Source organism: Macaca nemestrina, chromosome 11 (genome assembly GCF_043159975.1).
Source record: "Macaca nemestrina isolate mMacNem1 chromosome 11, mMacNem.hap1, whole genome shotgun sequence".
NCBI classification, from domain to species: domain Eukaryota; kingdom Metazoa; phylum Chordata; class Mammalia; order Primates; family Cercopithecidae; genus Macaca; species Macaca nemestrina.
In genome coordinates, this window is record NC_092135.1 from 11633932 (window position 1) to 11647376 (window position 13445).

General features: G+C 47.7%; 1 protein-coding gene across 4 annotated transcripts in view; it reads left to right on the plus strand.

The window, feature by feature from the left end:
- LOC105492638 (secretin receptor) overlaps positions 1-13445 on the plus strand; it is an 82344-nt gene that overhangs the window by 24833 nt on the left and 44066 nt on the right. For all 4 annotated transcript variants that reach the window (XM_071072617.1, XM_071072615.1, XM_071072616.1 and 1 more), the window contains exon 2: positions 3696-3816. In XM_071072617.1, the coding sequence (XP_070928718.1) occupies positions 3696-3816 (121 nt within the window). The remainder of the gene's footprint in view (positions 1-3695; positions 3817-13445) is intronic.

Genomic DNA, 13445 nt, shown 5'->3' on the forward strand with positions numbered 1-13445 from the left:
CTGCCTAGATTATATTTAAAGTGAGTTTCTTATAGACAGTGTATAATCATGTTTTAAAATCCAATATGCCAATCTCTTTTTAAATTGGTGTGTTTAGACCATTTACATTTAATGTCACTATTGATATGTGAGGGCTTCAGTCTGCCTTTTTATTTTTTGTTTTATATTTGTTCTCTAAGTTTTTTATTTCTTAGTTTACTTTTCTGTGCCTTCTTGTGGGTTAGTTGAACAACTTTTAAAATTCTATTTTGATTCCTCTACAGTGCTTTTGAGTGTATCTCTTTAAGCAGTTTTTTAAGTTGCTCATAGATATTCCATTATATATACACAACTTATAATAGTCTACTGGTGTTCTCATACTCCCAGTTCAAGGATACTATAGAATCTTACCTCTATTTTTGTCTCTTTATCATTCCACATTTGTAATATACTTGTCTTAAATATGTAGTTGATATACATTTAGAACAAAATCAGACAGTGTTGTAATTTTTGCTTCAATAATTAACATAATTTAGAAAACTGAAGAGAAGGAAAACCTATCACATTTACCCACATTTTTGCTTACTGTGTTCTTCCTTGCTCATGTTCCAATTTTCCTTCTTTAACTTTTTCTTCATATTTAGAGAAGTTCTTTTAGCCATTCTTTTAGGGTGAGTCTACTGCCAACAAATTCTTTTACTTTTTCTTATTTGAGAATATCTTGATTTCCCCTTCATTCCTGGAGGGTATTTTTACTGGGTATAGGATTCATGGTTGACAATACTTTTCTTTCAGCACTTTAAAAATATTTAAAAATATTGTGCCATCTTCCTCTAACTTCTGATGGAAAATCAGTTGTCATCTTAACTGTTTTCCCCCTCTAGATAAAGTGTAGTTTTTCTCTGGCTGCTTTCTAGATTTTTTCTTTAGTTTTCAAAAATAATGTGCCTTGGTGTGGACTTTTAAGGTTTTATCTTCTTCAAGGCTGGTTTGTGTTCTTCAGTCTACAAGTGTATGTCTCTTGCCAAATTTGGGAAGTTTTCAGCCATTATTTTTTGGAGTACTTTTTTCAGCTCCACCCTCTTTCTCCTCTCCTTCTGAAACTCCTAAGAAATGAATGCTAGATATTTTGTTATAGTCCCCATCAGGTTCCTCAAGGTTTCTTAATTTTTATTTTCAGTTTATTTTATCTCTGTTGTTCAGGTTGTGTAATTTCTATTGTTCTGTCTTCTGGGTCACTGCTTCTTTTATACGATTCCTTAAAAGATTATACCTGGTCTCATCACCTCCAGCACTTTCTCTCCTGTTGAGAGTCATGTTAATTTCTTTATACTTACTTATTTACTGTGACACTTACGATTCCTTAAAAGATTATACCTGGTCTCACTACCTCCAGCACTTTCTCTCCTGTTGAGAGTCATGTTAATTTCTTTATACTTACTTATTTACTGTGACACTTACGATTCCTTAAAAGATTATACCTGGTCTCACTACCTCCAGCACTTTCTCTCCTGTTGAGAGTCATGTTAATTTCTAAGTGGCTCTGAACAGAATGTGTGCCGACCAGTGAACTAACAGGCAGTGCCTGGCCATCTCTAGGTGGATTTTTCCATTCAAGCTCTTCCACTTCCTCCACTGAGAAGCCAGAGGGTGTCAGAAACTATGGGCTTCAGCAAGCACCAGGTGAGACCCCACAAGGAAGAGGACAAGAGCAGGAGTGCGTGAGCTGTGTGCCAATGCCAGCTCTCTTGACAATTGCTATATTCTTAGGGAAACTACTTGTTTTGATCAAGAGTCTAAATGACAAACAACGTGATTAACACATTTGCTGTATTGTGTTGGGAGTAAAATGGAAACTTAGGGCTGAAAGTTGGGGAAAGAATGAGCGTTCTATGATCCTAGGGCTGGCTGGGCCCAGATGTTTCTGCAGCAGCCGGCCATGACTGATCACAAGCTCTGGGCCAGGGGAGGTGATGTGTGTTTTTCATGGGGAACATAAACCCTGGTCAGTTGGTGTCAGGGAGCTGGGGAAAGGAGCAGTTGCTGACAGTTGGTAGATCCTTTCCGACAGCACTAGTGAAGGGTGGTAACGTGAAAGATCCAGAATAGGAACTAAACAGAGGATGACTTCGGTTTGCCTCTGAGCCATTTGACCATAGTGCTACCTTAGCTATCCTTCTCTGGTCCAGAGCTTTTGTTTACTTGGGCCAATTTGGAGTGTGGCTTTGTCTCCAGAAACTTCTCTCCCTGCTCCATTATGTTGGAATTTCCATCTGCAAATCGCTAGTGGAGGATTGACAAGGGGGTATAAGACCTGGCCCTCAACCTCTTGGAAGGCTGGGTGGATGACCCTGGTCATATCCCCTAACACCATGGGTCTCAGTTTCCTTCCTTTTCTTTTTTTATTGTATTATTTTGAGACCTGATTAAGTTAGTGTCTGTAAAAGGACTCTAATATTAAAATGCCACATCTGTACTTTGTAAGGAAAGTAGGAGTGCAGTGTATTCATCTGTTCAGTTGTGCATTCATATATTCATTCATTATACTTCCCAAGTCTCAGGCACCAAATAATGGAGCCATGATAGGAAGCCTACTCTGGAAAGAGTAGTGAATGACTTCTGTTTGCCTCTAGCCTTTTGACCATAGTGCTACCTTAGCTGCCCTTCTCTGGCTCAGAGCTTTTGTTTACTTGGGCCAATTTGGAGGGTGGCTTTGTCTCCAAGGACTTCTCTCCCTGCTCCATTATGTTGGAATTTCCAGAGACTATGGGCTTCAGCAAGAACCAGGTGAGACCCCAAAAGGAAGAGGACAAGAGCAGTAGTGCGTGAGCTGTGTGCCACTGGAAAGAGTGAGGAAGTCACAGCTGAGTGCCAGTCCCTCCCTCATCCTCCTGTCCAACTCCTCCCTGCAGTCGCTGTTCTCGGTGGGATGTACGCTGTCTTCTGTGGGACGAGAAGATGGTTAAGTGTACGTTTCAAAGAACTTGTCTGAATCATAAGTAGGTTTTCAGGCTGGACACAGTGGCTCATGCCTATAATCCCAGGAGTTTGATACCAGTCTGGGCAACATAGTCAGACCCCCTTCTCTATTATGTGTGCGTGTGTGTGTGTACATATGTGTGTGTGTGTGCATTTGTGTGTGTGTGTAAATTATCCAGGCGTGGTGGCACATACCTGGCCTGTAGTTCTAGCTATTGGGGACACTGAGGTGGGAGGATTGCTTGAGCTCAGGAGATCAAGGCTGCAGTGAGCTATGATCACACCACGACACTCCAGCCTGAGTGACAAAGACCCTGTCTCTAGAAAAACAGAAAACAAGACCAAATAAAACAAAAAACACTAAGCTTTCAAAAAAGAAAAGACTCACACAGTTGGAGTAGCATAAAGTAAGTCCCACAGACAAAGAGTAAGGTGCTGAGAAAGCAAACAGCTTGTTGGGCTCAGGAGCCTCGATAAACTTAAGAGCAAAATTTGCAGTGGACAAGCCACAGATGATTTACACATCCCAGCTTTCCCAGATGTGTTCTGAATTCTCCCCAGGAGTGGCTGCCTCCACCTTTCCTGTGGACCAGGAGATCCTTACAGGCAAGGGCTTTGCTTTACTCGAATCCCCGTTGAATCCCCATTGTCTTGCCCCATTCTCCCCCACGAAAAGTCCTTGTGTGACAGGATTGAATTAGTGGCAATGATGAGCATCCCTGGTTTTGGACTTGCAGACTGGAGCCCTTCCCCGACTATGTGACGTGCTGCAAGTGCTGTGGGAAGAGCAAGACCAGTGCCTGCAGGAACTCTCCAGAGAGCAGACAGGAGACCTGGGCACGGAGCAGCCAGTGCCAGGTATGAGGCTTGCCACAGCCCATGTCCTCTCTTGGGGGTGGAGCATGTCCAGTCCCGCTGGGCAGGAGGAGCTTGTCCTGGGCCAGGATTGGATGTGGGAGGCTGATCTAGCTTTATTTACTCAATCAGCTGGGGGGGCCAGGGCTGGAGTGGTTCTGGTGAGCAGATCACATGGACCCCAAAGCCAGATCCTTACTACTCTTCTTTTCCTGGGCAAGTGAACATAGCCAGTGTTTTCCTACCATCAGCTTCTGCGTGCTGACTTGGCCAACTTAAGAGCTTGGTGGGAATTTCTTTGCAAGGCAGTTTTCCTCTCATTCATTCTCCCACCTCCCTGCCAGCTCCATGAGTGAGGTAGTAGGAAAGGCAGCCTGGGTCCACAATAGTGTGGGCTGCCTACTGGGTGACACTCACTGGCTGTGTGAACACAGGCATATTATTTAGCCCTCGGAGTCTCTATTTTCTGATTTATAGAATGGAGGTGGCCAGGTGTGGTGGCTCACGCCTGTAATCCCAGCATTCTGAGAGGCTGAGGTGAGTGGATCACCTGAGGTCAGGAGTTCGAGACCAACTTGACCAATATGGTGAAACCCCACCTCTACTAAAAATACAAAATTAGCCAGGCTTGGTGGCGCACGCCTGTAATTCCAGCTACTAGGGAGGCTGAGGCAGGAGAATTGCTTGAACCCGGGATGCAGAGGTTGCAGTGAGTCAAGATGGTGCCATTGCACTCCAGCCTGGGCAACAAGAGCAAAACTCTGTCTCAAAAAAAAAAAAAAAGAACGGAGGTGATAACTTCTTCAGGATTATAATGATAAATGAGATAAAGTGTGTTAAATACAGATGCCTTGTAAATATTGCCAATTTAAATGTTAATTGTTATTATTAATCAACACTTTAAGAGCTAATGTTATATTTAAATGTTAACTTTATTTTTATTCCCTTCCTAAAAGTCTTGTTTTTGCTGTCTGTCGTCTAAGCATAAGGAGGGGTATAGCATTAAGAACCCACTGCAGGGTTCAAACGAACATCTGTACACGGATGTTCATAGCAGCCCCCTACACAAGGATGAAGAGGTGGAAACAGCCCAAATGCCCATGAACTGATGAATGGATAAACAAAATGTGGTGTATCCATCCAGTGGGTATTATTCAGCTTTTAAAAAGAATGAAGTGGTGATACGTTCTACAGCATGGACAAGCCTTGAAACAATGCTAAGTGAAACAAGCCAGATACAAAAGGACATACATTGTGGGTGGGCATGGTGGCTCATTCCTGTAATCCCAGCACTTTGGGAATCCGAGGTGGGCAGATCATTTGAGGTCAGGAGTTCAAGACCAGCCTGGCGAACATAGCGAAACCCCATCTCTACTAAAAATACAAAAATTAGCCAGCATGGTGGCGGGCACTTGTAATTCCAGCTGGGCTGAGGCAGGAGAATCGCTTGAGCACGGGAGGTGGACGTTGCAGAGATCATGTCATTGCACTGCAGCCTGGGTGACAGAGTGAGACTCTGTCTCAAAATAAATAAATAAATATTAAAAAAAATAAAGGAACACACTGTATGATTTCACTAATATAAAATGTGCAGATGAGCCAAACCTATAGAGACAGATTAGTGCTTACTAGGGCTGAAGGAAGGGACGATGGGAAGTGATTGCTTGAGGGGCACAGGTTTCCTTTTGGAATTGGTAAAAATGTGTTAGAACTAGATAGAGGTGATGTTTCCACAATATTTTATTGTGAAGGTACTAAATCCACTAAATCGTGCACTTTAAATCGTTAATGGTTAATGTTATGTTATATGATTTTTCTTCAATTTAAAAAGAGAGAGGGAAAGAAAAACAGAGCCCAGGCTTTTAAATTAGACAGACTGATCTTGAACAAGATTTCACATCTATTTTATGGAGTTGGTGTGAAATGAAAAGCATTCATTTTATATTTATCAGTTTTCACATCTATTTTATGGAGTTGGTGTGAAATGAAAAGCATTCATTCAAAGAATGCTTATTTAGCACTTAGTGGTGTCAGGTGAGTGGTGACAAAGGAGCGTTGTCGGCTGTGCTCTCATCATTTAGGAATGTGTTTTGCGGTGCGTGGCAGGAGCTTGATACACTGGCTTCACCAGATAGCAATTTGTTTGTTGCATATTACAAAAAGAGCTGGAGCAAAGTTCCAAGATGTCGCCATATTCCGGATTCCTCCTCTCTTTTGCCTGAATGTGTGGCGTCTGTTCTCATGGTCATATAAGGGCTGCTGTACCTCCAGGGAGGAGAGGAGAATACCTGCATTTCTGGCAGGAAGAAGAAAGTCACTAGCAGGAAGGATGAGATAGACTGTAAGCCAGACTTTCTTGACACTCTCCCGGTGACTTCTGCGTATACTGCATCAGCCGGAATAGGACTGCATGGCCACCCCAGCTGCAATGGATACTGCAGGATGAGTTTATAGCTGTGCATGTAACCACCTGGAGCAAAACCAAGTCCTCCTCATAAGAAAGAAGAGAAGGATGGCAGTGGGCAGGCTTTGCCATTGTCACCACGACTCAGCCTGGTGAGGGAGACATGGATCAAGTGATTAGAAATTCATGGCCAGGCGCGGTGGCTCATGCCTGTAATCCCAGCACTTTGGGAGGCCGAGGCAGGTGGATCACCTGAGGTCAGGAGTTCGAGACCAGCCTGGCCAAAAAGGTGAAACCCCGTCTCTACTAAAAATACAAAATTAGCCGTGTGTGGTGGTGGGCGCCTGTAATCCCAGTTACTCGGGAGACGGAGGCAGGAGGATCACTTGAACCCAGGAGGCTGAGGTTGCAGTGAGCCAAGATCGCGCCATTACACTCCAGCCTGGGCAACAAGAGTGAAACTCTGTCAAAAGAAAGAAGGAAGGAAGGAAGGAAGGAAGGAAGGAAGGAAGGAAGGAAGGAAGGAAGGAAGGAAGGAAGGAAAGAAACTCATATGAAATGATGAGATAAGAGCAGTATGTGGGTCTGCCGAAAGAAAGAAAGAAAGAAAGAAAGAAAGAAAGAAAGAAAGAAAGAAAGAAAGAAAGAAAGAAAGAAAGAAAGAAAGAAAGAAAAGAAAGAAAGAAAGAAACTCATATAAAATGATGAGATAACGGTGAAACCCCGTCTCTACTAAAAAATACAAAAAACTAGCTGGGCGAGGTGGCGGGCGCCTGTAGTCCCAGCTACTCGGGAGGCTGAGGCAGGAGAATAGTGTAAAACCCGGGAAGCGGAGCTTGCAGTGAGCTGAGATCCGGCCACTGCACTCCAGCCTGGGAGACAGAGCAAGACTCCGTCTTAAAAAAAAAAAAAAAAAAAAATGAGATAAGAGCAGTATGTGGGTCTGCCTGAGTGTCTAATCAGGAAGCTTGACCTGGCCTGGGCCTCCATGAGGGCTTTCTTGAGGAAATGATGTTTGAGCCAAGGCCTGAGCCTGACTGGTGGTTACTGAGCACGGACATGAAGGATCCTGCTGCAGGATGAGCACACAGGGGCTCATCAGCCCTTGGGAGATTTTCACCCTATCCTAAGAGCGGCCAAAAGCCCAGGAGAGTCTTAGGAGGCCAGGGGTGTGACTGTCTGCATTATGAAAGATCACCTCTGCCACAGTGTGGGAGGTGAACTGGAAAAGGACACGAGTAGTTCAGAGAGGCCCGCTGGGAGCCCGGTGGTCTAGGCAAGAGATATGATCACTGGGACTGGATAGGATGTCATTGTTTGGATTCCCCAGAAGCAGGTGATTCCAGGCCAGATCAGTAGGACTGGGAACCAAGACAGGGAAGGGAAGAAAGCTGGTAAATGTTGCGTCATCACTGTGGGCACTTGTGGAACACACGCCTCCAAGTCGCACAGGAGCTGGAGGATGCATCCACCAGTGTCCCATCAGTCAGAGGTGGGGCTGCTTCAGGACACGCAGCTTTCATTCCCTTGCACTGCCAGCCTGCTGTGCTTAGTGACAGAATTGCCTCCAGTAGATAGAGAAAGCCCCCAGACAAAGGGATACTGGGCCAGTGGGTGAAAGTGAGATTGGGTATGCCCAGAAAAGGTTAAGGCTAAGGAGTTAGAAGCAGTTTCCGCTGCGAGGGCTGGAGAGGCGTACACCCATAGCAGAGCTGTGTGGGTGGGAGACACTGACCACACATGGTGATGAGCTGGATTGGGAATGAGGTGAGAGACAGAGAATCCAGGATGGCCCCCAGGTGTCTGACTTGAGCAACTGGAGGAAGAAGTAAAGGAAAATCAGTATTTTGGAGGAGAGGAGATTAAAAATCACAAATGTAGTTTTAGACATGTAGAGGTGAGACTACAGAGTGGGGATGAGGGCTGGGGATAAACCTCCGCATAGGCGCAGGTGAGGCTGAGGTTGCACCAGGAGAGTACAGGAGCGGGAAGGGAAGAGGACCCAGGAGCCAGTCTGGAGCCTTCCCGGCCCCCATTTGTCAGGAGCAGCTGGAAGCAGAGGAACATGAGGGCGTGTGATCAGCAGAGGCAGCAACGTGGATGCTGCAAACGTGCTTTAGCCCATGCACTCGACCACTGCGCGAGGGACAGGGACAGGGACAGAACAGACATCTCTCCCATAGTGTGAGCCTTTGCTTTCCCTCTACCTGACTGCACTTTCCCTCTGGCTCTGACTGCACTTGGGGAGCCAGACCATGGTCTTACGGCATTCATGGGGGCACCAAAGAGAGCCTTCTGATTTCCTGCTACCCCCAGCAACTGTGTCTGGGACAGGAAGAAGCAAGGCACCAACAAGGCCAGCCTGAGGTGCAGCCGAGTCGTGGGTGCCCCCCACCTCGTCTCCCCAAGGACAATGCCTGAAATTCCGATGACAGCAGCCCTATGAGATAGGGCCTAGAATGCGGAGCCTCTCTGGGGGCTGATGGTGAACTTTCGTTTACACTGAGAAGTAAGGGATGGTTATTTTAACATGAGATGTGTTTAAAATGTCCCACTGTTCTCCAGTGGTTCCAGGATGAGGCCCAGCTCCTGACGTGGCCCCTGTCCACATCTCCACCCCAAACACTGCCAATCAGCTCAACTCTCAACCAAATTGCTTGCAATTTCCTGCCTGTCCATTTCTTTCCTGCCTCCAGCTTTTGCACATGCAGACCCCTCTGCTACACCACCATTCTCCATCTTCTTCCCTCTGAAACCACCCGTCTTTTCAGACTCTTCTAGGAATGATGTCTGAGTGTCCATAGCTCCTCTGGCCAAGTGAGTCACCCCGACTCCTGCAGGAGACTGTTTCCTTCTCCTCGCACCTCTGCACTGCACTGTAAACGTGTGTTTCCTGGACTGTCCCTGCCCCAGCCTGAGGCAGCAACAGTGTCGCCTTCCTTCTTCCCCAGTGTTTTTGACACAGGTCTTGCCAGACTGAATATTCAGTGTGTGTTTGTTGACTGACTTACTGAGTGAATGAGGGCAGATACATGACAGAGAGCAGGGAGAAAAGAGAAAACAAAAGACCGCCAGCCCCAAGGAGAGAGTGGGAGATGAGATGGAGCCTTGGAGGCAGGCGAGGCCCCTGCAGAGGACACAAATGCCCCCAGCTGCCCAACTTGTCACAGATTAGCTGAGGCGAGCGATGTGGTCCTGGTCACTGGTGGAGGGATGCTCTCCAGGGTCTGGCTTTGGGGGAGAGAGGGGAGTCCCTGTTTTCTGTGGCCCTCCGCTACGGAGTGGTGAGCTGGCTCTGCCTGCCTCACTCAGGCCCTAACTAGTGACCATGCTGGCTGGGGTTCCCGCTCCCCTCTGGGCACCCGGAATTCCTGTTGGGCTGTCACAGTTCGAGGAAGAGACTCTCCCCACCGGGGTGGGACTCACGGCTGGATCTGGTGAGATGAGCAGGGCTGAATGCCAGGCAGGAAGCAGACAGAGTCAGCTGGAGTTGGTGCCACTCTTCCTTTCTGGGGCTCTTGGGTAGAGGATTCTCCCCACTCCTCAATGTGCCCATTTTAAAGTGTGGAAAATAATCGGATCAACTTCATGACGCTGTTGTGGGGAATAAGTGAATTACTACCTGAAGAAGGCAGAAGCTCCTCTCACGGCCTCTGTCCCAGCCCTTTGGTGCAGCCAGGCTGACCTCTGCCATGAATGGCTGGGGTCCAGTTAGGCGCTCAGCCCTGCCTGTGGGTGCTGCCTCTTCTGCGAACCTCTTGCCCAGTCACCTTACCAATGCCAAGTGCACATCCATATTACTCCAGGAAGTTGCACCCACGTCCATGTCTCAATTTTGGGTTGACTGATCTGAGCAGAATCGGTCATCTTTCTTCCCTAAGGCACCCCATGCAGTGCAACAGCCCTTTCTGCCAGGTCCTGACTGCATCCAGGGCCGAGAAAGCTCACTGGGGATTCCTGCTTGACTTCTGCCTCACACTCACTGGGGGCACCTGGGCAAGCCCTGACCACACCCCTCTCCTCCGGACCTTACTCTCCCTGAGAAAAGGGCTCCCCTGGCTTTGCAAGAGCTGTGGTGTCTGGCCAGGCCCTGGTGGCAGAACCAAGGAGGGCCAGCATGCAGGTGGGTGAAAGGGTGGCTCAGCTGACCCTTGCATCACAAACAGCTGTCACTGGGATCTGTTTTGCATATTGGCCTTCTGCAGTGTGCATTTAGGAAAGGGGATCTGTTACTTTGAAAACATGGTTTTAAAGCCCTAAAGATGTCCAAGGACTCTGCCTGCTGGAAAAGTCTTCAGGTCTGCCGCACTGAGGGGGTCAGAAGCCGGGGCCAAGGGCTCCATCTGGGACTGTGGAGCGGGTGTGATGTCTGAGGAAAAATCCCCTAAAAGACTAAGAGGAAAAATGGCCAAGGCCTAGATCTGGTGCCCAGGGGGCCTCTCTCAGCACCGAGGCTCTATCCTGGCACCTGTGTGGAGGAAGCGACTGCTGGGGCTCTCCGTTGAGAGTGCAGGGTTAATGGTTAAGCTCCCTGGGGTAGAGGTTAATATTTGAACGCCAGACGAGTTACAGGAAACACCACTCAAGGAGCTGTCACCGAGCCCGCCACACTTATCACAAATAAAAAATTAACTCTTCAGCTATTCCGGGTTAGGTGGCCAAGGTCTTACTGGCATTTTGTGGGAACATTTCACGGTCACCCTAATAACTGCGTGGCCTGCCCCACAGGGCTATTTATTACTTTGTTTACAGAAGTCAATACCCCCTCAGAGCTGGCTGGTGGAAGGGCCATGGCTCTCCCCAGGGAAAGAATGTTCCAGAAGGACAATGTGGTGACATGAAAGGTGTGGGTTTGACAGTCAGACAGACCTGGGCATGTGTCCTGCTCTGTCACACAGGTGCTCTGTGACCTTGAGCAAGACGCTGGTCCTCTCGGAGCCTTAGTGTCCTTGCCTTCAAGTGGGGTCATGCCATCCCCTTTTTCTTCTTGTCTCTGCCTGCTGGTTGCCCACTCCCCAGGGCATGGGTCCAGGAAAACAGGTTTTTTATTTTGTACCTTTTTTATTGAGGTGAAATTCACATAGCATGAAATTCACCATTTTAAAGTCAATAATTCAATGGCAGTTAGCACATTCATAATGCTGTATGCGGCCACCAGCTCTATCTCATTCCAAAATCTCCTCATCACCCCAAAATAAAATCCCTATACCCATGAAATCATCATTCCCCTCCATCCCTCTCCCCAGCTGCTGGCTATTACTAATCTGCTTTCTGTCCCTGTGGATTTGCCAATGCTGGACATTTCATATCAACGGAAGCATTTGCTACGTGACTTTTTGTGTCTGTCTGCATTTGCCGAGAATAATGTTCTTTAGGTTCATCCACAGTGTAGCATGAATCAGTTCTTCACGCGTGCTGGCTGTTAGTGCAGTTTTCTCTAACATTCCTAGCTCCTAGCTCCTTTCTGGAGTCTCCTGGCCCCCCGATGCCCTCTGGCAGCCACGCCCTGGACCATCCTCCACGGCTGCCCACAGCTCACTTCTGCCCATTCTTCTCTTGGCACCACTGATCTTGGCTCATTTTTCCAAAATATGTTAGCTTATGTTCGTATAACATTCTAGACAATTTAAATTTTTAGTTCTTAAAACAGCTGTGCAATAAGCACTATAATTACTCCCATTTCATAGATGAGAAAACAGGCTCCAAGCAGCCCAGGATCACACAGAGCTGACACAGGACTCAGCTTTGCCATCCAGTCTAATCAAACACAGCACAACTGAGCTGTGAATGACTGATAACCTTACCCTCCCGAGATAAGGGTTTTCCATTAGAGAAAACAAACAAAAAAGACGAGATTGCTGCTGGCAATCCTTAATTCGCTTGAAAGATGGTGTGACATGAAGAGCTTTAGATCAGGTGAGGAAGAGTTCTTCGGTGGATGAGGAGGGTTCCGTGAGGGTGGCACACACTTTGTGCAGTCTCTGGAAGGGGAAGGACTTAGCTCCCCGTGCCCAGAAGCTGGCCTGGGGCTGGCCTTCTGGACATAGATGGGCCAGCCTGCTCCAGAGAAGTGGCTGCTCGGTCTCAGGGCTGGAAGGGTTCTTCATCTCATCTAGTGCAGACTTCATTCAGTGTCTGATGCTCTTCCCAGTCTCCTAATTCCATGACTCTCTGCTTGACTACTTTCAGTGATGGGCACCTCATCACTCTCAAAAGAGTTCATCCCATCAAACAGCTTATGATTCCTGGTTCCAAGACTCTTTAGCTGTTTTTCCTGTGATGTGCTTTTAAATACCTTTGTTGCCCTGGGATTTCAGCTCCTCTAGCCCCATCCTGACCACAGCTCCTGTGTGTCCAGCCATCACAAATGACAGCGACACCTTCTCGACTTAAGACTGTAGGTCAAGCCATTAGCAAAGTTGAGGAAAACTCACCAGGCTGCCCCTTGGATGGCCTGGGGATGGGGCCAGGGCTGAGCCAAGAGAGGCAAAGGGAGACACGATGCAACTGGGAAACAGGCCGCTGTGCAGGAGCTTGTCCTAAGCCACTGTGGATTCTGGGGAGGAGAAAGGGATGAGTGGGGGTGAGCAGGGGTGGAGGTGCCTGAGAGATGGATGTGGCAGTCCATAGGCAGAGGAAAGAGCAAAAACCAGCGGAACCAGAAGGTAGGAGAGGACAGACACAAGGGCAAGACAAAGAGCAGCTGTGGCTTCCCTGGTGACCCCATCAGCCGATGAAGTGAGCACCACGGACATGGAGGGGTGTGAGTGGCCCAGTTCAGCATGGCCCAGCCTGGCCCCATGCCACTGCAGCCTGACACATTGCTCCAGAAATAGCCCCAGATTTTTATCAGGCCATCTGAGCTTATTTATAAATAGAGGACTGTAGGATGGAGGCTCCACGCCAGGTAGACACAGGGCAAACTCCCAGGCACTGTCCTGCCCTTTCAGATGGCACTTTCCCCTCTCTCAGCCCTCCCCCCACCCACCCAGACCTGCCTCTGGGGCCACCTCTCTATCCCTGTGGGCAGGCCAGAAGAAGCTGACATTGCTGGGTCTGCTTCAGACCAGGGGCTCCACAAACATAAAGACCACGAATCTTTACCTATAAACCCCTTTGGGTGAAACTAGAACTTTCTCCATTTTCTGACCTTAATTCTGATTACATTCTCCTGGGATGGCAGACATTTCTGAATCTTCCCCTGCAGTTTTCCCAGGGGGCTAGAGAT